The following is a 22,849-nucleotide window of genomic DNA, read 5'->3' as shown; positions in this document are numbered from 1 at the left end:
TCGAGTTGCTAATCTCCATAAGATGACACGAGCGTCGCGGTAAAGTCGCATACAGTAAAGGAAGCACTTCTCCACAGGGGGACTGACCACGAAGCGATTCTCGCTTCCGGTCAGCCCACCTGCACAGGCTGCCGGCCGTACAGGCGCCAGGAGAGCGAAGCGGTTGAGAAAAAGGACAGTCTGAAGGGACGCATGTCCGAGTCGGATGGGATCGGTGCGGTGTACCGGAAGCTGCGGCTTTGTCTGGGCCTTTTCGAGCACGCGGGTAAAAATGACGACGCGGAGGCGGAGGACGACGACGACGACGACGACGACGACGACGACGAAGGGAAGAGGCATCGGTTACGGTGGTGTCGCAGGGACTTCCGACGAATCGTGGAAGTGGCGACAAGAGCTCTACTCCTTGGCATCGCGCTCCTCGTCACGCCAGGTACGTGTCTGAACGGTCGTGCGAATGCGCGCTCATTTTCGAAGATGCATCTACGACTACGACTTCTTCTCGAGACATCTTCGACGTGAGAAATTTAGCCCGGCAGCGACGCTCCGTAGACAGCCTGACGCTGTCACGTGGGCATTTTGTATCCCGACTCGATTACTCGGTCGCGCGGACAACGCTGTGCCTTGTTGCTATCATCGTATTACGTCGCGGTGATTGTGATAACTCGCGAGACACTGTCGAATCTAGAGATCTCCTGATTTGTCCGCCGGGCTCTGCCGTGCGTCGGCCCGCAATTAGCGGGGACCGCAAATTAGAGTTCGCTAGTTGGCGGGACGTCCGGACGGTCGCCAGTTGTCGCGGTGCCGTATCTCACGAAACGGCTCGTTGCTTCTCAAATCCGACAGTCCGTAGGCGGACTGCCAGGGATAGAGAGAGAGAGAGAGAGAGAGAGAGAGAGAGCTTGCGGCATGTAATGGCACGCCGACGTCGAGATCGACAAATGAAGCGAAATAAGCCGAACGCGATCGGCAGATAACGGCATCGGGCGAGAACGCTGAATGCCTGATCCCCCGCGAGTCCGGGGGAAATTGAAGAGAATAACACGCGATAATCTGTTCGTCGCAAGCGTCGCTTTGCTCGGCGGGCCGTGTATATCCCGATACGGTGCGATCGCGAGAGTCGCCGAGAGAGCGCCAGCAGCCGCGTTGTAGAAGGAAAACTTCGAACGGCTCGTGTGTGTCGCGACGCGCGACCCTATAAATCGCTATAAACGCTATAAAACGCGTGTACCGTAAATCAGAGTCTCGGAATGCGAGGCCTGTAAAAGCGCTCCGTCGGCTGTCGGTGCGTGAAATTTACGCATTACACGGCAACTCGTTCAGAGCCTTTTCAGAGATCCAAATCAGGCGGTTGCGATCTTTCGAGCATTCTCCGTGCAAGTCGATAATGACGAATCTCGTGATGAACTTTTGTCCTAAAAGCGCACCTCTTTCTCGCGCGAAGTGCGTCTCGCGTTATTAATCACCGCCGCCGGCGAATACGTAATTACCGCGGAGGTTGAATTCGATGACAATTTTTATCGGCGACAGGCACATCTGGCCGGATTGTGTGCCTCATTCATAGCGGCGAATGTTCCCTCGCTCTTTCTCTCTTGGTATCGCGCGGCCTCCAATCCGGGCGGGTTTCAATTTGAAAGAATTTCTCTCCGGTGCCGAAGCGTGAATGGTCGCAGCCGCCACCGTGAAAAGAGGCTGAGCCTTTTATCAGTGCCCTGAATTCGTTTTGATACGCGGCAGCCCTGCTGTTTGACAATTCGAAAAATGGCCCTTCGGAAGATGCTCTCCCTGTCAAATGTGGGACATTGTTCATTTTCGGCGCGGCAGCGCGCGCACGCGATACCGGCCCGCCCGTTATTAATGTTACGCGTGCGTAACGATTATATATTTACACGTTATTACATTTTTTTTCCCCGCAATGCGCGACAATGCGCGACAATGCTTGAAAAACACGACGCGTCTGCGCGATTCTCGTGATTTATACTAATTACGATTTGCATCCGTTGTGGATGGCTCGAGCGGGAAATTAGAACATTTCATATTAAATCGCGAAAGTGTCGCGCGTAATTGCGACGAAACAAGCGCCGTTTGGCAGTTCAGCCGTGTGAGAGAGAGCCGCAGGGAGAGAGCACTCTCGTAATCGTATCACATTTTGTTTTTACAATTGTCTCGACTCGAAGAGGGGGGCACTCTCGAGCGCGAGGACCCTTAATCACAACGCCGTCACAATGAGATTACCGACGGGGAGTAAAGGAGAAGCTAAAAAATGCGCCCGCGCCATGCCTGTTTTCCGGGTTTCTTTTTACGTTTTCGTTTCTTCCTCCTCCTTTTTCCGTAAGCGCACGTACGTTACACGGGGATCCTCTTATGAGGCTCGTTATTCTCATCAGCACGAACAATTTCATTAAAACTCCGGCTTCTCTCGCAAAGTCTCATTCAAAATATATGCTTAACTGCGTTAACGACGCGCACGCGACGATAATAATACAAAAACTCGCAATTTAAGCACGCGCGTATTGTCTTGCCATCCCCGCTGGCAGAGAAAAATGTGTAATTTATCACAGCAATTTCACTGATTGCTTGCCCGCGACACAATTCTCCTTTCATTTGCGCGATACGCCGAGTACTTATTATCGAATAATGTCGCGATCGCGCTTGTTTCGGCCGAAGTGTTGCGCGCGCGCGCGCGCGCGTGTACGTGTGCGACGGGAGGTGACAAAAGATACGCTGGATACGTCAGGTGCGTGCCGAAACGTTGAACGCTTGTGCAAACGTTTGTAGCAAATATAAAATAAATATTGAGACGGCGGCGGTGGTCGCGAGACTTGGCGCCGTTTTCCATCGAACAATCGTAACGATCGAAAATGCTGAATGCTTCCAATTAATAAAACCGCCGTTATTCCACGCTGAGTTTTATCAATTCGTCTAGTTACGACATGAATTTTGCGATACACACGTATCCCGTGTATACGGCATTTATATGCATACACGGTTAATATCGTTGCGGTGCACGATATTACGGTGAATCATTAAAAACAGCCGCAACTCGCAAATAGAGCGCACGTTTTTCGTGCAAATTCTTTTAATTAAATCGCCTTGCCTCCCCACCTTCGCTCACGCGCACTTTTTTGCGTCAGCCCGCTGCTGTTCGAGGAACTTTGGTTCGGCTTGGAAGTATCGTGCCTGCGTGAAATTTCGCTCCGAGACAGAGAGAGAGAGAGAGAGAGAGAATACCTGCCCGCCACGAGCGTCGTCATCGCGAGACGCGCGATTCTGGTAACGGAACCGAGACGGAAAAACGCGCGTTCTCGGGATGAGTCCCTCGCGCAGGCGGCTGTTGTCTTTTTAAGGGCTCAGCCGATCGCGATCGCAAATGCCTCCTCAAGAGGCAACAGCGTGTTAGCGCGGCGGGGACGCGCGCCTCCATAAATTCCGCGTACTTCGCGGCTGCCTGTGCGTGCACGCGCGCGTGTGTGAGCGTGCGAAAGTGTGTACAAGCGCGATTATGGTTTCTTCCTCATAGCGGCCATCAAAGCGTCGCAGATGGCAGGCGATGAAACGAGTTGCAAATGACGCGCGGTGCCGACCTGGAGGGTACGTTGCCCTTGATAAAGTCCGTTGCACACGGCAGAATCGCGAACCGGTCGATCGATAGGGGTTCCCGAGATGACACCTCGACTATGAAGATACGCGATGCGCGCTGGTCGATTTGACGGCGCGTTATTGTCGAGGTGAGGCGAGACGAGCGCGATACGATATATGGCGCGACTCGAGGAGCCATCGAGATCGTCGTCGTTGTCGCGACGCGGACATTTTTACGCCGACTACACGCGCGACGTTGCTCCAGCTTGCAGCACGTTGGAGAACGCGTCGTCTCGCGCCGGTGCGCTTGCGGTCTCTCGTCGCGATTAATCCTTTAACGCGCGCGTACGCCGCTACAGCCTCTAAATCAGCGAGTTTTACGGCGCGAACATTAAGACGCCGAGAGAAATGCGATCTTTTTTCCTCTCTCTCTCTCTCTCTCTCTCTCTCTCTCTTTACAACCCGCTGTTTGTGTGCCCCGACGAACGCGATTTTCGCGGGAGAACGCGCGTGTGTGGGTTGTAACCGCGTGCGATGAGCGGCGGTACGTTTTCGCGCGGATTCTCAATGTTTCACGTCGTGCGCAGGCTGCACTCCCCCCCCCCTCTTTCTCTCTCTCTCTCTCTCTCCCACGGTTTCATTTATCCGAAATAATTCAAAGGTATCTTTGAATCCTGAGCTCATTAGGGTAATAGTATACTCGTTAAGTCGGCTTAATTGCTTTTACCTTCCGTTTCATCCGATTGGGCCAGATTCTCGTGAGCGCAGCCCGCCTCAGACACACGCGCCGGCTATTTAGTTTACACGAAATATGGCGTACAAGCTGATGGAACGGCTCGCTAATTTCACGCTCCAACGCTGCCTGAAAATTCGCTGGTAAAGATGAGAAGCTACTTCGTGAACTTGCTTTAACGCTCTCACGCGCTTCCAGGCCGAACGGCCGGTCTCTCTCTCTCTCTCTCTCTCTCTCTCTCTCTCTCTCTCTCTCTCCCTCTCTCTCTCTCTCTCTCTGCGAGAGACCAGTGACAATGAGATGTGCGCCAAAATGTAGTCAACTGCCGCACGATGAGCCCGTGTTGAACTTTTGCTTTCTGAATGAGTGATTAAATCGCTGGGAAAGTCGAATCGGAAGAGCTTGGAGTCGAATCGTGGCTTGGAAAAATACATCAAGTATTTTAGCTTCGTGGCCACAGAGCAAACATCTTCCTCGAATAAACTTTTATTCCGAGAAGTCTCTCTAAGAAGCTACCCTGGCTTTAATATCTAAATGGCTCGGCAGATTTTAATTTTTCACGAGAGGAAGATAAGTTTCCATGGATACTTTTGATGAAAACAACAGGTCAGTATTCTCCGAGTTGAATTCTAGCAAAGTGCAACTTATCAAAAATTCGAAAATAAGTTTTGAAATTGAGAATTTCCCAGACACGGCAACTCTACCGATTTTTATCGGATTTGACGGAAGTTTTATCGGAAAATGACTGGAAAATTCTTACTTTAGCCCTGCAACTTCTAAAAATGTGTTCTAAAAATGTGTGCGATCAAACTGAAATGGCTTGTCTTTTTTTAATCTCTCTTGTACGTGTATGTTTGATTTCGACAGATTATCTATTTCGGACAGCGCGCAAAAATTCGAAGCAAAAACGCTTCATTTTCGGTATTCATCGCGCGGCGAGATATTTCGTTCTCGCGTCAAGCAGAAACAAACGAGCTGTTTTTTGGGTCTCGCGCGGACCGCGCGCGTATTCTTTGTGGCCGCATTCAAATGAATTGTTCAATCTGTTTATCTCGCCGGAAAAACAGCCGCGAAGTGAAGGGCGGATTGCCAAAACGACGTGGAAGTGATTCTGTCTAAACCCCGAGTTAACGGCCCGTGAAACGGAAAAGTCTTTCCCGCGCATAAAAAGAATTTCCGCGCCGGTTGCTCGCTTCTCCTTCAGATTTTCCGATGAGCGGGTAATACGACTCAACCGAGTTGCCGTCGGCTACAAAGTTGAGCAGGCAAATAATGCCTGGAACGTTCGCGTCGCGTGCACGCAAATTATTAGCGGCGGGGAGAACTTATCGCGCACGGCGCATCGACGTGTATAAAGCGCGCGATACCGTCGCGAGAAAACAGGAACGCGCGATTATCGCAATTAAACCGCTCGGCAATTTTCTATTATCAAGAAACATGACCGTCTCGCGTATATCATCTCGCCGGTAACTCGCGGCAACGTGTTGCATAAATCCTGGAAGAGGAGAGGAGCGGAAAAGATAAAATAACCGTGCTCACGAGTCCCGCGCGAGATACATTTTAATATTTCGATATATCTCAGGACCCGAGGAATTTTTATACAGCAAAATCTCGCGGGGAGCTCAGAGCTCGTCGCAATATGCGAAAAACCGAGGATTCCCCGAAGTGCGCGGCAATAATATCGTCAGATCGCGCGGAATCGCGCAAGTTACTTTTTTGAAGTTGCTGAAGCACCGCGCTCGGTTCATTTAACAATGAAATTAGCGAACGCCCTGCGCACAATGATAATTATAATTACTAACAGCACACACACACACACACACATGCGCGGGCGCGCGCGCAAAACGGGCGAGAGGCTCTATTTTGCGAACTCGCTTTTTGGAGATAACGAGATGTTACCGTCGCGTACACGCTGCAGACAGACCGTTGAAAATTTAATAACAAGTAACAATAAAAACGGTTATTTGGACGCCGCGTTATCCCACGAGGGAGGGCCGCGTCAGTGACGATAATGGCCGCACAAATGTGCGTCGGTTGCGTACCAGTTCGGATTATTATTCGCGACGCGTACACCGAGGGGGCGGATTAAAACGGCTGTTGCATGATCGGTGGAGGCGAGCGGAGGGAGGGGTGTGTTGCGCCGCTCTCGTCCTGCAATATCAATAATATCGTCACGGCTCCGTCGCCGTTACGTTAATAACACGCTTCTCCGTGGCTCGACGTGAACCGAGCGGTTCCGTTTGAATGTTGCGACGCGAGCACAATACGAGGATGTGGGGGAGGACGGGGCGAAATTTAATTTCGCCTTCAATCGGTGATCAATCGGTTTCTAACGACGGTAGCCACGAGGTGGCCACGATTACAGAACCGGGTTGAGAACAATTGAGTTCGAGGCGTGATCTGCGGGAGTTATGAAAATTGCCCTCGCGCACGGAAAGCATTTTTAGCGAAATCCACCGTACTGCGTAACTGGAATACATCCATATCGAAATGTATACATCGCAACATTCTGATTCATAATATATATTTGCTCGGATATATTTCTCACTTTACCATATGAAAATCTGCCTCATGCGTAAAATATTTTCCCCTAACAGAAGGCAGAAGTACCAACACACCGTAGAAACGCATCTAACTTTAGACATTGTTATCATTTCAGTCTTTAAATACGAATATCTAAATTTTCAGCACGTACGCAGGCGGGAGAAAAAAATCTACAAGATAAAAGATATTTATTCGCGGTGGGTGTTGATAACAACACGTTCGCTTAAATCCGTGTCGCTCGACGACATTTTAAGCAATCAGAAGTGCGATAGACGCGACTCTCTCCTCCGCCGCGAGCTCGCGCGTCGAGCGCGTTCGTTCGCGAGTCGCGCGCCCAGGAGCACGTCTCTCGTCGAGAACCGCCTGCGGCGAAACGTCGAACTTCTCCCGATGGTTCACGGGGGCCAGACGTCGAGAAGCCGCGATCCGCGATATTACACAATGCATACGTAATGCGGCGGTGGCGGTGGCTTCGGTGCGCGCGGCGTCCATATCCGCCTGACCGCGGCGGATGTGCATCGCGAGAGCTCGTAACGCGAGACGTCGTCCGCGACGGATACATATTAAAACGTCCTGGGATATTAATGCGACAGCGGCGGGATGTGTATTCGGCGCGACGTGGACGTTCAGCTCGCCCGGGCTCGCGCGAGCGGAAATGGCCGACGTCGAATGGAGACTCGTGAACGAGGGGATCCAATTAAATTTTCGATGAAAGAAAAAACAAGAAGGGAGAGAGAGGGAGAGAGAGAGAGAGAAAGAGAAGCAAGGGACCTCTCGGCGAAATTGATCGGAGAAATAACGCTTCCCGCGGTCGTTATTGCGCACGATCTCGCAGCCATTAGCGCGATGCAGAGCGGCGCAGTAACATAAAAACCTACTGCGCGCCCCGGGCTTTACAATAATAATCGTAAGGCGAGCGAAAAATATCGGGCTATTTAACGCGACACAGCGTAATTTCGCTAAAATCCCGCCATGATTCGCCGGAGGATGAAAGGCGGCCTCGCCTTCGATTCCGAGCTCATCCGCAGGAGCACGCAGCGGCACACACGCTTGTCGCCTCGCGCGGCGAAACGCGCGCCTCCGAAGGTGTTTGTTTGCTGCGCCCGAGGAGAGATTTATTATGATTCGCTTTGTCGCGAATGTACGCGCGCCAAAAATGCGTCATATTCGCGCACGGGGGATTTCAAAGGGGAAGGGTATCAAAGTCGCGTTCATTATTCGAATGGATGTCATTGAGCTTGCCGACGCGTTCTACCTTGTGTCCCCTTTCCTTTCGCGAGCGAGCGCGCGTGCATGCGTGTGCGTGTGTCTGTGACGCACGATTCCCTCCTTCGACGTTAGCGATTTTCTGTGGTTGCAGCTGTAAGCCTACTCTCTCTCTCTCTCTCTCTCTCTCTCTCTCTCTCTCTCTCTCTCTCTCTCTCTCTCTCTCTCTCTCTCTCTCTCTCTCTCTCTCTCTCTCTCTCTCCCCCTCTCTTTCTCTCTCGAGCACGACGTGCGAGCTTTGATGCGAATGTGCAGCATGCGAGGCTCGACTGTTCTTCTGAAGTTAGCCGGGCATTAAGCGCCGTCGTAGGGATGCACACTCTGCGCAAAGGGGACGTGGTAACGCGCCGCCGCGGTTGCAGTTTCGAAGCTGTGTATAACGAAAAGTTTTGCACTTTGGGTGAACCGCATGAACAATTGTGTGTTGCCTACTCGACGGAAAAATTTAGCGGGTCGAATGTCGGTTTTTGCGCTGAATGCAGCGACGAAACTCATCGGCGCGTGTAATCGCGGCTATTTGCCGGGCCGTAGTTTTTAATTAACAACTACACGTGCACACGCGTGCGTGTTTGTTTCAGGTGAATCGATGCACAAAGGTTTCTGATTTTCGAACGGGTGAACGGGCCGTCCTAGCTCTCGCTGGTGGAGAAATAAGATTTCGCCGCGAAATCTGCTGGCGTACAAATTCGGAAGGCCACGTCCACGTGACCTAATTACGGATGTTAAAACTGTCACGCTGATTCATGCACTTGAAGAGGAAAGAGAGAGAGAGAGAGAGAGGGAGAAGAAGGGAGAGAGCTGATGTTTGAGTCTCCGTTGAGCGATCGAGAACGGGATAGCGTATCGATCGGATACGGCAGCCGTCGTCTCGTGACAGAATTCAGATCGTAATGGCTTCACCGCATTAAGAAACTCGGGTAGAACAGTAGTTGGTGAAAGTAGTAAAAAGTGCATGAATGCGGCAGCTGTTTACCGCAGTGAAACGTTAATCGCGCGCGTGGGGAAGCCGCGGGGGGGAGGGGGAGGGGGGGGCGGAATCGTGACGCAGTGGCGAGAGGCGAAGATAAAACGAAAACGGAGGGGCCGCGACGACAGATTCGCCCCAAGTTCGCGCTTGTCAGCAGTCGGGTCGATATTTCCTGGTCGCGAAACTTTTCCGCAGGACGCAAAGTAGATCGGCTGTCATTCCCGATTTGTGTTGCCCCGGGCCGATAGAGCTTCTTGCGACACACGAACTTCGCGATTACTTTGCGCGGATAGCAGACTGCACGCTGACACACATTTCGGCGAATCAGTTTAAGTATTTCGGACGTGCGCTCGTTCTTCTCGCTGCGACGGACTCTCTCCGTTGTTTGCGTTGTTTCGTACATTCGCGCGAAATCCGACGTTCTCTCCTCCTCACTCCCCTCTCGTTGTCTCTCTCTCTCTCTCTCTCTCTCTGCCCCCTCGCCCGACCGTATATTTTGTGTTCGAGAATAACGCAAACGCTTCGAAACTTTCGAATACGCCAATGCCGCCATTACGGTTTCGCTCTGTATCCTTTCTCTTCTCTCTTTTTCTTTCTCTGTTTTTTCCTTCATAGCGTGGGTACGTCTTGTATGAAGTTTTTCAGTTTGAAGACCTGACATTCAACGCTCGGCGAGAGAATCTGCACGAGATACCAAAAATTAAGTGTCTTACATTCTTAAAAGATGGATCTATCCGGCAGTACTTCTCCCCTTGATACACCGTGCTCTCGTCGTTTGTACAAGAACATTAATTATCTAGAGAGAGTTTCTTCTCCCTGAGAGAGAGGTAGAGAGAGAGAGAGAGAGAGAGAGAGAGAGAGAGAGAGAGAGAGAGAGAGAGAGAGAGAGAGAGAGAGGGAGGGGCAGGAGAGCCCGTCTGTATTATTGCCGTCAGCGTGTTTACCAACGTCATTTCACTCGCGTCACGGTACCGCTTTTTTCTGCCCTCCGCCGTCGACATTCCCCGATATAATTTAAAGCGATATCGCCCCATCGTCGCCAATCGTAAACAGGCTACAAGAGCAGCAAGAGCGAATGTATCAAAGTATGTTAACTATCCCACGGCGATGTTGCGAAGCCGAGCGAAGGCTCGCGGCCGGAACATCATCATTATCACGCGCGACACGCGAGAACCGAAAGGATATCAGCAGCCTCGGGCCCCGGGTTATCTCGGGCATACAAAACGAGGTCGCATTCGATGGCACGATATCGCATGGGGGTTAATGCGAAGTTAATCTTACACGACCTCCCGCCGCCGCCGCCGCCGCCGTCGCCGCATGCGGGGCACGGGTTTCCTGACCTAGCGCGCGCAGAAAAGGGCGACGACAAGCTTTGCCCCTGATTTACCTTTAATGGCTTTTAATGCCTTCCTCCGTCGGAGGTACCGGCGGTATTAGAGGGGCACAGCCCGTCCCACGTAGTTTTCTCTCCGCGACGAAACTCCGCGGCGAGAATTATGAGCTTCCGCCGCTCTCCGGTGTGTCTTCCGCGAGAAATTTCGATCGCCGTCCCGTGGATCTTTCGACTCGTATCTCCCTGCCGGTGTGTCCGTCCTCGTTCCCTTGGAGTGAATCTGATCGACGTGTGACCGTTTGGATCGACGAGCGACGATCGATATTGTCGATGAGAAATGTTTCCTGTTCCTGTTTCTTTTCGCACGAGAGATTGTCGTCTCTGTTCCCTGCAGAATCCCGCTCCTCTACTCACCACCGTCGTTCTCTGTTGAGATTTCCTCTCGCATAGTCACGCTGCTTGTAAGGTGACTTGGTTGCTCACCGCGTTGCTGCTGCGCCGCGATGATAACGAGACCGGTACTTTTGTTTCAGGACTCTGCCAACAGGACGCGGTGCACATTACGGCTATCCTCGGGGAGAGCGTTGTCTTCAACTGTCACGTAGAGTTCCCCGGTGAGCACCCAGTGCCCTACGTTCTCCAATGGGAGAAGAAGGTAGGCGACACGGTACGATATCGGACGACACCCTCTGCTCTCTATATCCGTGAGTTAAAGACGGGGGCACTGCTCGAGAACGCTACGCCTCTGGTATCGGCAGAGCCGCTGCTCCGGTGTTCTATCGCGACGATTTAAGCGGCCTTCCAAGAGAATCGCTCGACGTCACATCGAGCGAAAAGTCTCGTTTCGCTTCGCTTCTTCGGATACGCTCGAGCAATCGATGCATAAAATCGCAAGCACGCCCGCCGACGCCATTAACACCCCCACGAAGCTTGGCGTTTTATCCAGAGAGTTCCTGCAGCAATAGCACGCTATAATTTCGCATTACTGCGCGATGTGTTACGCACTACGAGATAACAAATACGGTACGAGTAACGTAGGGAAAATACGGGACGATACGTGTCCGGATCGTCGCTTAATCGAGACGGAGGAGAAAAGAGAGGAGTAGCCAGGAAGGGAGCGAGAGGTGGATCGCACTCTCTCTCTCTCTCTCTCTCTCTCTCTCTCTCTCGCTCGCTCTTTCTCTCTTCACGAAATATCCTCAATTTCTTCGACTGGAAATCCACTGGAATCGTCGCGACGCTCGCTCGCGCAGTTCACTCGACGCGCGCTCACTCCCGCGGAAAGAAATTTGCACTTCCGAGACTCCTTTTTTTAATTCCCCGATTTAACGTTGCATAATCGCGCGAACTGGAGCGCGAGCGGGCAATATGGCAGCGTAGCGTAGCGCGCCCGCTCGCTACGCCGTCGTCCACCACCGCGAATAAACATTTATTCCTACAAATTCTCCCTCTCCACGTCGCTGTTTATCTTTGTACTTTGTTAACGACGACCGATAGAGGTCCGAACAATGCCGGGCTACGGTAATGAGGCGTTGTCGTCGGGGAACACAGATCGTCTTCCTGTCGCAGATCGTTACGCGATACAGCGATTGTGTGCTCGCAAGACGATCTCGGTGGCGTCGGCGGCGGGCAAGTCGCCGAGGAGGAGTCTCTTTCTTCCTGCCCGGCGTTTCCCGGCGGGAGTATTCGCGAAAGATCAGCCGGCAATTTGAATGTTACATACGCTTCGCGCAGCGAGCTCGTACACACCAGCCAGGCAGAGCGGAGCGGAGCGGAGCCCCATGGGCACACAATACGTTTTTGAAGCGTTGCAACGTTATTGTCGAGAGACTTGAAATTGCCGTATACTTTCGATGATTTGTTCGCTTACGTGCTTACGTCTTTCGTTCGTCGTTTTGTGTCTTGTTTGACTTGAGTTTGAGAAATCGACAATGGCGAACGGGACACGCCTCTCGTTCGTACGAACGAGCGAGCGAGCGAGCGAGCGAGCGAACGAGCGAGCCTCGCCGCGAGCTCCTCGCTCGAGTAGCGAGTAATCAAGCAAAGAAAGAAGCGAAACAGTAACGTACTTGAGTTTCTTTTTTCACAATGTTATATCTGATCCGGACTGGAGAGGGCAGAGAACATTATTGTACCATCAACTATAACGACGTCATCCGATCATATTCAGTCGATGTAATGCAAACTGTACCGATTGCGTCAACTCCAGATCTCATGCGCGTACTTTCTTCATTCATGTCCCATGTGTGATGACCATATATCATTCGCGATATATACACATGTACACGTGGAACCCTTGCGACGCGAGTGCGCCCGATGAAAACGGCCGCGATACGTCGATTCGCGGGGAGAAACGCGACGCGATGCGATCGCGACACACACGAGTAGCGTGCCGGGAGCACGCGACTCGTTGTGTTAATCAGCGCCCGAGTCGGCGCTGAATCGGCCGATTTTGCCGTGAGAAATCTTCGCGAGTCAAATCACGCGTAAATAACGTCACTAGCCAGCCGGCGCTCCTGTCCCTGCGGGGGAATTCCCGCTGGTGCGTCGCGATTACGCACGCGAGATGCAACGCCCCCGCCGCACGACAGAGTGTCGTAAAACTCCCCGCGCTCGCGCTCGCGCTCGCACGAGAATCGATGCGACGTATCGCGGCTTTTCACGAGTGTACTTGCGCGCAATGATATACTCTCGTGCTAGATTTTTTATGGAGAGTTCGTTGCACCGTTTCGCGAGTGAGAGGAGCGAAGGGGCCGGCGAAGGGGTCGTAACGCGTACGTTGAACGGCGCGCGCGCTCGCGCTCGGGAAAGCCATGCCGCCTACGCGGTCGTAAAATCGTCGCCGACGTCGCTCGTCTTGATTCTCTTCTCGACTAAGTACCGGTGCCGGTGTACGTGGCGCGTCTCGCCCCGGACGTGGCCCCTTCGAGCGACGAGCTCGTCGCCGCTTATTTACGTACCCTCGCGCTTTTTGCGGCCCGGCATCAAACGGCTGAGAGGAGAGTGGCAGGAGAGGAAGAAGAACCGGCCGATGCGTTCGCGATTTCCGCGGAGACCGCGGAAGTGACCCCCGGTCGTTCTCCTCGTGGCCTGACTTTCCGCAATCGTGCGCGCGACGCGGCCCTCGAGACGCGCGTCTAAAGATCAATTTCGCCAGGTGATGATTCTCCGCTGTCGTTCCGCGACCCGCGAACAAAGGGCAGAGAGACGTTCTTACCTTCATTCGCACGAAAGTCGCACCTGAACGACGTCGCAGTCGCGGCACTCCGCCTCTCCTTCTCAGCCGACGAGGTGCGCCGATACGGCCGATCGATAATTGCGTACGCAGAAGACATCTCGCTCGCAGAGAAAATGCATCTCGCGTCTCTGAGGACTGCTCGGGGAAAGAGAGAGAGAGAGAGAGAGAGAGAGAGAGAGAGAGAGCAATTCTTTTCGGCGTGTGCGTTTCTGTCGGCGCAATTAATATCCGCCGATACAATTTCCACGGGAGAAATGTCGAATTACTCGCGCACGGCCGTGCCGCGAACGACGAGCTCGTCCATCACGAAACAATACGGGGTAGTGCACTTTCCCACTTCTATCTCGGCGGCGGAAAATTGAAAAATCATGTCTCTGTCTCTCTAACATCTGGTGCCTTGCATGTGTCGTTGACGCACGCGGCGCTGGCGGATTATAAGCGGAAGGGAAAACGCGTCGCGTGCGCGCGACGCGTCGCATAAAAATACGATGTATCATCGACACGAGCGCAATTAGATCGCGTAATTATACGCGAGATACGCGGCATCGAAACGCCGTAGATCGCGCTCGCGCGATCTCGCGTGATTTACGCGGTGTCTTGCCGCGAGTACGCGGCATAAAAGCGAATTCGCCGCGCCGCCCTTCCGCAATCTCCGACAGCGTCGCCGCTGCGAGCACGAACGTAGGAGCTGTTTCGTAGGAAAGTTTGCTTATTTTAATTATGTAACGTGTAGTCTTCCATCGTCCCCCGCCCTTCTCCGCCTCTCCCTTTGTGTCCGCATCAGCCGTGTGTTCCGTTTGACTCGCCGCGTCGCGAATTTGCGCTCTGGCGTATGCGCTTATCGACCCGGCGAAATCAACGGCGAAATATCTCGCTAATCTACCGTAAGCTCTCTCCCTCGCCGACGCGGCAGATAGCATCTCGCCGGGAGTTGGTTACGCCGCGTGCGCGCGCGGCCAAATAAATTGATTAAAATTAAAACGGCGCGCGCGCGCGCGCGCGCGCGCGCGAGCGCACTCGCTCGCGAGTTGTACAACGTCACGCCGTTGCATATCGACGAGAGGAGCGTCGCGCGCGCGCGCGCGCGCGGCTGAAATTGCATCGTCGCGTGAAACATTAAAATGCGCTTTTAAATGCATAATTAAAATGCGGCCGAGATCAGACACGCGTATACGCAGCCGCGGCGCCGGCCGACGCCAGATTTCACCTCCGGCCGGCCGGCCGGCCGGCTGCGTCCCGTCGGCCGAAACGCATTAACCGTGAATTCAATATTGACTCCGCAAACCTACCATCGTCCCGTAATTAATTAATCGATCAATCGGTCGCACGGGACAATACTGTGTGATCGCCGCGCAACGGCAATCGCTCGCGCTCGCTGCCGACGTAGTCTTAAGCCGCCGTCACACGTCGAACACGCACGAGCCTCGGCCACGCATGCCCGCTGCGCCCCTGTTTCTTCCACCCTCCCCTGTGCCGGCCTGTGCGTGCTTGAGTGTGAACGTAGCTTTATTACGATCGGGGCAGTTACGCGCGTCTGCCGGTCTTCGCGTAGGGTGCCAGCACTGCCGTGTCGAGAGCGCCCTTCCGACACAGGTAGGATCGATATGATAGAAATTAATCGCGAGCGTAATCGCGTGCTGTTGCTCCGACCGTTCGCTGTCCCCGCCGCGTACCGAACGCCGCGAGTACACGCAGCTTCGTGAACAAATCTCATGCGTCTCGAACCGCGTAGCGTGATGAACGGACGGACGGACGTTTTATTCGAAACTCGCTTGTACACGTACGGCTCGATTCATTCAGCCAAACCGCCCATTTCTCAGAGCAATGACAGGCTGCGTGATCAACGTAGGTGGAGCCTGTTGAGAGCGAAGTACGATCAAAGGGAGAGTACATGAAGGGAGTCGCGACGTTTCTCTTTTCGTCCTTGACGTGATCTTTCCGAGCTACGCTGTTTGCGAGACGAAAAAGGTTACTCGCGATAATAAATTAGATATGGCGTGTAAATGTCGTTTGCAGTGAGAGAGGCGGCGAGGCTCCCTCTCTCTCTCTCTCTCTCTCTCTCTCTCTCTCTCTCTCTCTCTCTCTCTCTCTCTCGGAGGCGACAAAGAAGGTACATTACCGAGCTTAGACTTTTGAGCAGGGACGAGCGAGAGGCTGTTTCGTCCCAAGTGTTTCGTACCTTCGCAACGTAAAAGAGTCACCTCTACGTGGAGCGCGCGCTCGCGCATCATATCATTAAAAATTCCAGACCGTCCTGCCTCGCCCGGGGTCGTGCGACCCGGTCCCAGCAATTTTTCTATTAGCATTAATTACCGTGTCTCGGCAAATCACTTCGGGAGGCGCGCGAGCTCCCCGGCTGGCCGGGGTCATTTCTTCCAGCGCGCGGCCGTCGTTCTTTTACCCGTTCCACGGGAAAATACCTCCGCAAGCGGGAGATCTCCAGCGACGGAACGCCGGCCATTTCCATTTCCAGATGACTCGCGGGGCTCGCGGAGCAGAGGGTGGCTGGCTCGCTGGCTGCGAGACGCGGGCAGGGGTTGGCGCGCGGGGGCTGTTTTCTTTTTTACACGCGGCATCGCGCTGGAATCTCGCATAAATCACGCGAGAAGCCCGGGGCTTTTGAGCCTCCCTCCTTTACCGTCTCGACCAACCCCTTCCTCGCCCGTCGATTCGAGCCCCTGCGCGAACCCACCCCGACCACCCTCAGAGAGACCGTCGCTTTCGCGGCCCTGTCTATGGCGCGCTGCGGCTGACAACTAATTTCTCTTCCGGTTCGACTTTTTGCAAGCCCTCACGCTCGTCCGCGAGCGAAAACCTTGGCGCCCCCATGCGCGACACCATTTTTCGTCGTACGCAGGTGACGCATCCGCGCGGGCTGCAGCGGACTGCGCGACCCGATTGCAATTACCGACGGTAATTAAAAGGCCGCGACTTCATAATTAAGAAGCTCCTCCCGCTGCAGAAATTCCTCCCGCTAACAAAAGCAGCGACAATGTCGAGAACGCCGGTATCTCTCTCTCTCTCTCTCTCTCTCTCTCTCTCTCTCTCTCTCTCTCTCTCTCTCTCTCTCTCTCTCTCTCTCTCTCTCTCTCTCTCTCTCTCTCTCTCTCTCTCTCTCTCTCTCTCTCTCTTCCTTCTCCCCTTCTCTCTCTCTCTCGTTTCGCGCGCACAAAGAGTTCCTTCGTCCCATGTCACGGACGAAGTAATCGCGGAGAGAACTCGTATCGCCGCTTCGAAATGAGAATTTTCATTTCATTCATTTGCCAGCTAAATCCCGTCCAAACTTCACGCAATTCGCCGAACGTGCGCGCGTGCGCGCCCAGAACAACGCGAATCAAACAGAATCGTTCATCAGCTGCGCCGTTGTGTGTTATTGTTTGCCTCGCTGGCAAAGCAAATAGATTTAACGCTTTGCGAAACGCTCGCTCGCGGCCGCCGGTACTCGGAAGCGGACCAAAGTGTACCGTTGCTCGTCTCGCTCGTATGTGCGAGAGCGAACACTGTTACGCGCTCAGGGCCTCCGACTGATTCGATGAATGAAGAAAAAGCACTCTCGTAAATTACGTCGACGCATTCCTCCATATCGCACCTGCGATTCGCCCTCGGTCGATCGGCCGAGCCGAGGAAAGAGAGAGAGAGAGAGAGAGAGGGAGGCGGGGAGAGAGAGAGAGAGAGATAGAGATAGAGAGAGAGAGAGAGAGAGAGAGAGAGAGAGAGAGAGAGAGAGAGAGAGAGAGAGAGAGAGAGAGAGAGAATACACGAGACGTCGACGTTAGCCCGGCTCGGACGCGGAAAAACACTCGTTCTCCCCTCCCGCCCCCGGTCTCTCCTCCAAATTTATTCGCTCGTCGATAAATTCGACGAAAGCGCGCGTAAAAGTTGTACCGCGCGTTGCTGGCAGAAACGAGCTTGTGTGTTCCGCTCATGTCAGTTCTTGCGCGCGCGCGCGCGCGCGACAATGCGGTTTCGATGGGATTTTTACGAGGTCGCCGATACGCCAGACAACTCGGCTGCTCGCCGAGATGAGACGAAAGGTGGAAAACGCGCGTGTTTCACTCGTCCCTTTACCGGAGCTTTAACCCGGCTCGCACGCGCTCGACGCGCATGGGCGAATCCGCGAAGCGAACCCGCATCAGAGTCGCGAGCGCGTCGACGTTTGTTCCGTTCTCGTGTGTGTTCACGAGCCTATAGCCACACAATGTGTGTACCTGTCCGTTCAACGTTATTCACCGCGCCCGGGGAATGCAGGTCGTCGTCGTCGTCGTCGCCGTCGTCGCAATTCGACGTTTCAGCCGGCTGCCGCGCTTCAAGCCTGCGTCTCGTCCCACATTTCCCACCATTCCCTCGCGCGTTCTTCACTCCCTTCTGCCTCTCTTTTTCTTTTTTAACCGCTCCGCTTACTCGCGGAAAGTACTATCTCTGATTAGGTTGGATTAGATTACATTACCTCCAACGTGTGTGTGGCGGGGTGTTAGTACACACACACTGCGCTGAAAGCGCTGAAAGAAAGAAGCCGCAACTCAATTGCGGCGCAGTCCGCGCACCGACGTGACCCACCGAGCCGGTGAGAGTGTTTCCCTCTTCTTTTTCTGAAACGCAGCCTTTTAACGCCGCGGCTAAATAAGATTCGCGAATGAAAAGATGACGTTATACGGCTTGTTTGGCTTGTAATCGCGGACTCTCCGGCGCGACCGACGACGCCGCGTTACGTTGGCGAGCAGGCCGAGCGTAAACTCGAAGGGATACCTTACGGTTGGCTTCACCGTGACCGGCTGTGACGGACGACTTTGGCTCGCCGTATCAGCGTGATTCGACAACTGCCTTAAAATCGCCATTTTCTTCCCCGCTTTCCCCTCTCGTCTTTCCGACTCTTCTCGCTCTCGTCGCGTCGCGAATTTGGCGAATTTCGCGCGGCGGCAGTTTTCGCGCGCCCCTCGTAAGCGCCATTGTAAGAGCGGTACGTGCTAACACAAACGTGCAATTTGCATACGCGACAATTTGCATTTATGCGCCGCTAACTGGTTCGACCGCGGCGAATAAAGGACAAAAAAGCAAAGGAGAAAAAAGAAAGCAGGGCGAGAGAGGAAGAGAGACCGTGCCGCCGGGGGGGCGGGCGGGGGGGGGGGGTAGGTAGAATGGAAGCGGGCGAATTCTCCGAGCGTGCGAAAGGGAGAACGACATTTCGTAGAATGGCGCGCCCACGACCGCGCATTTCCGCGCACGTTCCGCGCCAACCGGCGCACGGAACTTACGTGCGTCCGCGTAACGCGCGCGCACGCATGCACGCGTTTACGCCGCGGCTTTCACGGTGCATCCAGGTGACGTCTCTGATGAGATTGCCGCGGCGCACCCCGCCGCGCCCGCACCCGCGCCGGTGGCACACGCGGAAAATTAATGCGCGCGTTTTCAACGGAGCGGAAGGCGGATCCTATTGTCGTGCGTCGCGGAGTTGCACCCCCCCCCCCCTTCTCCGCGAACTTGCCGCAGGGACGACGAGAGTCTTGCTTGCACGGGTCGTCGTGTCTTGTTTCGCGCAGACAAACAGGCAGAATGCGTTACGGGCCGACACAAAGCGGCCCATAATAATAATAATAATTCTAATGATAACAATCGCCGCGGCGCGCCGCGGCCGCGCGGTGAGAAGGCGTTATTCTTCGCTTTTTCGAGCGAAACGTCGAAAGCGCAGAAGTTGCTCGAGGATGCTCGAGGAGAAGAGACGCGCGCGTTTCTCGTGCATTTCGCGTGGAAAAGCACTCGCGTCCGTAGCTCTTTCTCTCTTTTTCTCTTGTCCCGTCCGCCTGTGGTGGCAATCGGCAGCACGCGATATATCGACCGACGACGAGTGCGAATAATATCGCAAACGAATAACACTTGACGCTATTTATCGTCAATTACGAAACATTGCACAGTCCCCGAACGCAACTCGGATACTCGCGATTATTTCAATTATTTGTGAATTTCTGGCCGTTCTCTCTCTCTCTCTCTCTCTCTCTCTCTCTCTCTCTCTCTCTCTCTCTCTCTCTCTCGCGCCATATCCCGTACACCGTCAGCGGCGAGATTACCGGCCAGGATAGAGAAAGCGAATGAAAGAGGGCAGAGGGGGCAAGGGAGAGTGCAATCATTTCCGCCATGGAGGCGAGCAATAATAATGAATAATTCTTCGGCCGGGGCGCGAGCTTTTAAATGTTTTTGCAGCGTTACCATTCATCGAGGGACACGAGCCCTGCGATGGAATTACGGCGGCGGCGTCGCGTAAATGTAAGTGGAGAATGCAAATTAATGCGCGCACTTCGCGGCGAGAACGCTGACTCCCATTGTTTCGCCGCCCTCCGGGCCACCCTCTCGCCCTTCTCTCGCCGGTCGCCGGTGCTTCTTTTACCCTTAACGAGCACTCTGCCGCCGAGGGACGTATGTTTTTCCATAAAGCCAGCCGGTAAATGCAACCGTTCGCTAATACATCGGGGTTGCCTTTCGCCACGTGGACGAGAAACGGCAGGAAAGAGGCGAAGTTGAAGGAGGAGAAAGATGTGGCGGAGGAACAAGAAGACGAAGGAGGGGGCATTAAATTTGTAAGAAAGGATTGAAGGGTCGGATGGGCGTAATGGAGGTTTTCCTTCTTGTTTCTCTCGCGCGCGTTCCTCTATTTTGAAAGAAAAGTATCGCGAGTGGCACACCGCTCGGGGAAGCTGGAGGAACTCACAGAGTTTGCTGGTTGACGATGCTGAGTGGATGGTGGATATATCTCGTCGCGAATGGAAGGGTAGTACGCGCAGCAATGGGTGAGAGAGAGGGAGAGAGTGCGGCGTAATTTAATGAAACAAATGGAGACACGAGTTAACTGCGCAAACACTAGACGGAGAGACGGGATGTGAATAGAGAAGGACGAAAGGAGAGAACAAGAGAGAGAGAGAGAGAACAAGAGAGAGAGAGAGAGAGAGAGAGAGAGAGAGAGAGAGAGAGAGAGAGAGAGAGAGAGAGAGAGAGAGAGAGAGAGAGAGAGAGAGAGTAGGGAAAGGCGAAGGGAAGAGCAACGGGCTAACGCGAAGGACGAGCGAGACGGTGAAAATCGAGACAGAGGGAAAGCGGGATTGGAGCAAGTGAGAAACAAAGAGGAGGAGAACGAGCGAACGAAGAGGAGCGGAGAGAAGAAAGAGGAAAGGACGAAAGATGTAGGAGCGTGTTTGCGCGCGAGAAAGAGAAATAGAGTCTTCCTGCAATTCAATTTCACTGGCGCTTCCACTCGGGAGGCATTCACCTCCGCGGCGAGACCGACTTACCCTCCCTTGCTTCCATCTCTTTCCTCCTCCTCCTGCCTCCTCCCTCCTTCAACACTGCGTTGGAAACCTCTCTGAGGTCTCCGAAAGTTAGCCGCAACCTGGCAGGTTTCCCTCCCGAGTTCCGACTCCGGAATATTATCCACGTCGCAGACGAGAGCGCGGTCCCTCTCCCGCGGGGAGGAAGGTGAAACCTCGGCGCGCTCGTCCGACTATCCGCTTCTTTTTCCCTTTGTTCCGTCGGCGGCCCAGCCGCGAAGGTAATTATTTTTCTGCTCCCTTTCCGTCTTCCCGCACGCTCTCCGCGTAAACACGAGACCGAGACCGAGACCGAGGCAGATGCGCGGTAGTAATGGCCCTTGCGCGACGACTCCGTTGACAGACGTTCGTGCGCTTTTCTCCCGGTGGAATTTACCGCCCGGCCCCCCCCCCTTCCCGCTGTACAGCGAAGGTTACTTTGGCTCATTTGCATCATCGTCAATCGCGATGACAAATCTCCCGCGAATTTTCGCCAAGGTGACTGAGCGACGCTGCTTCTCGCACCAAGTTCATCCTCGACGATGCGTGTCTCCGACCCACACGGTGATACTCTCGAAATTACGCACGGTTCCAATACTTTGTACTTTCGTCGGGGACATATCGTTTGTCGCGAGCAATCGGTGATTCAAGTCTGACGCAGAGAGAGAGAAGGTCCGATCACGCAGCGGCGAACCCCCGACCACCCAGAGCGTTCAATGCCGCGCCGTTCCGCGCCCAATAGGTTAATATTGCGACGACCGTTGTCGCGGATACGTGACTTCATTCCGCCAGCGGCCTTGTACAGAAATATTGCCTCGATGACGGCAGTTTACGATTGCGATACTGTAGCAGCTATATATAAAGCCGGATATATACGAACGCGTATGTGCAAGGAGGGTGCTCGTCCCTCCTCGGCTACCGCCAAAGCGGGCTCTCGAGCGATTCAGCGACGGTAGTCGAAAATTTTTCCGAAATAAGCACGCCCGTCAACGCGGAGTGCCGAGTCCCGACGAATCTCTGTCCCGTATAATTCGCGACTGCGTCGCGAGCGTCTCTCGTCGTCGTGCATACGGCGACGAGGACGCGGCGCGGGCGACACTTCGCCGCGGCCAATGCAGGCGAATCCGCACGGGGTTAGGAGGTCTACATACATAATGCAGAATGCACGGAGGTCAAGCTGAACTGCTCAACTGTGTCAGGGTTAGCATTTCTCCCTCGCGGTCGATCCCCACGTGCGGTTCAAGCCTCGACCCCTCGGGTCTCTCTTAGGCGCGGCCTTCTCGCTCACCCTTCCCTCCCCCCCCTCTCTCTCTCTCTCTCTCTCTCTCTCTCACTCTTTTTGTCGCGGCTCCCCCGCTCGCGCCATTCGGAGAACCGTTCGTCTCTCGTTATCCCCGCTAATTGGCGGCTTCGTCTCTCTTTTTTTTGCCATTGTTAATATTAATGCAACCCTCGGTGCGACGGCGCGGCTAACGAGATAATTAGCGAGATCCCGGCGGTGCTCGAGGACCGATGAGAGCGAGCGAGACAGAAAGAAAGAAAGAGAGAAAACGCCGTAGCCGAAAATCGCGATTAGAAATCCCGGGTAATTTCCGTCAAGCGCCGAGCGAGAGCTGAGAATAAACGCCTTAGGGAAAACGCGCTGGCTGGCGGCTCAGGAATCGAGATTCGAGATGACGATGGGGGAGAATAATTCCGAATAAATGTAACGGCAGACGCGCGCCGGTGATTTCAGCAAGGAGGGATCGCGGTACGCAGCAATGACGTGAATGATGATCAAGCAGGGAGGGGAGATCAAGCACGTGTCGCGACAATTTTATCGGAGGACTTCTGCTCGCGTGAGAAAATGGAGCGAACGAAATACGCGAGGACTCTCGCGAAGAATTTGGCCTCCGGCGCG

The 22,849-nt window shown here is 54.0% G+C and overlaps 1 protein-coding gene across 2 annotated transcripts in view; it reads left to right on the top strand.

Annotated features, from left to right (window-relative positions):
• Positions 1 to 22,849, top strand: part of LOC105186304 (protein turtle) — a 157,636-nt gene that overhangs the window by 90,208 nt on the left and 44,579 nt on the right. Inside the window, exons 5-6 of one of the 2 annotated variants that reach the window (XM_011146396.3) lie at positions 78 to 430; positions 10,953 to 11,074. In XM_011146396.3, coding sequence (XP_011144698.2) covers positions 78 to 430; positions 10,953 to 11,074 — 475 coding nt within the window. Of the gene's footprint in view, positions 1 to 77; positions 431 to 10,952; positions 11,087 to 22,849 lie in introns of both variants that reach the window. The other variant, XM_025304171.1, reaches the window with a different exon arrangement.

Source organism: Harpegnathos saltator, unplaced genomic scaffold (assembly GCF_003227715.2).
Source record: "Harpegnathos saltator strain DR-91 unplaced genomic scaffold, Hsal_v8.6 scaffold594, whole genome shotgun sequence".
NCBI lineage: Eukaryota > Metazoa > Arthropoda > Insecta > Hymenoptera > Formicidae > Harpegnathos > Harpegnathos saltator.
Note: the sequence above shows the minus strand (reverse complement) of the source record. Positions and strands in the feature narration are given on the sequence as shown.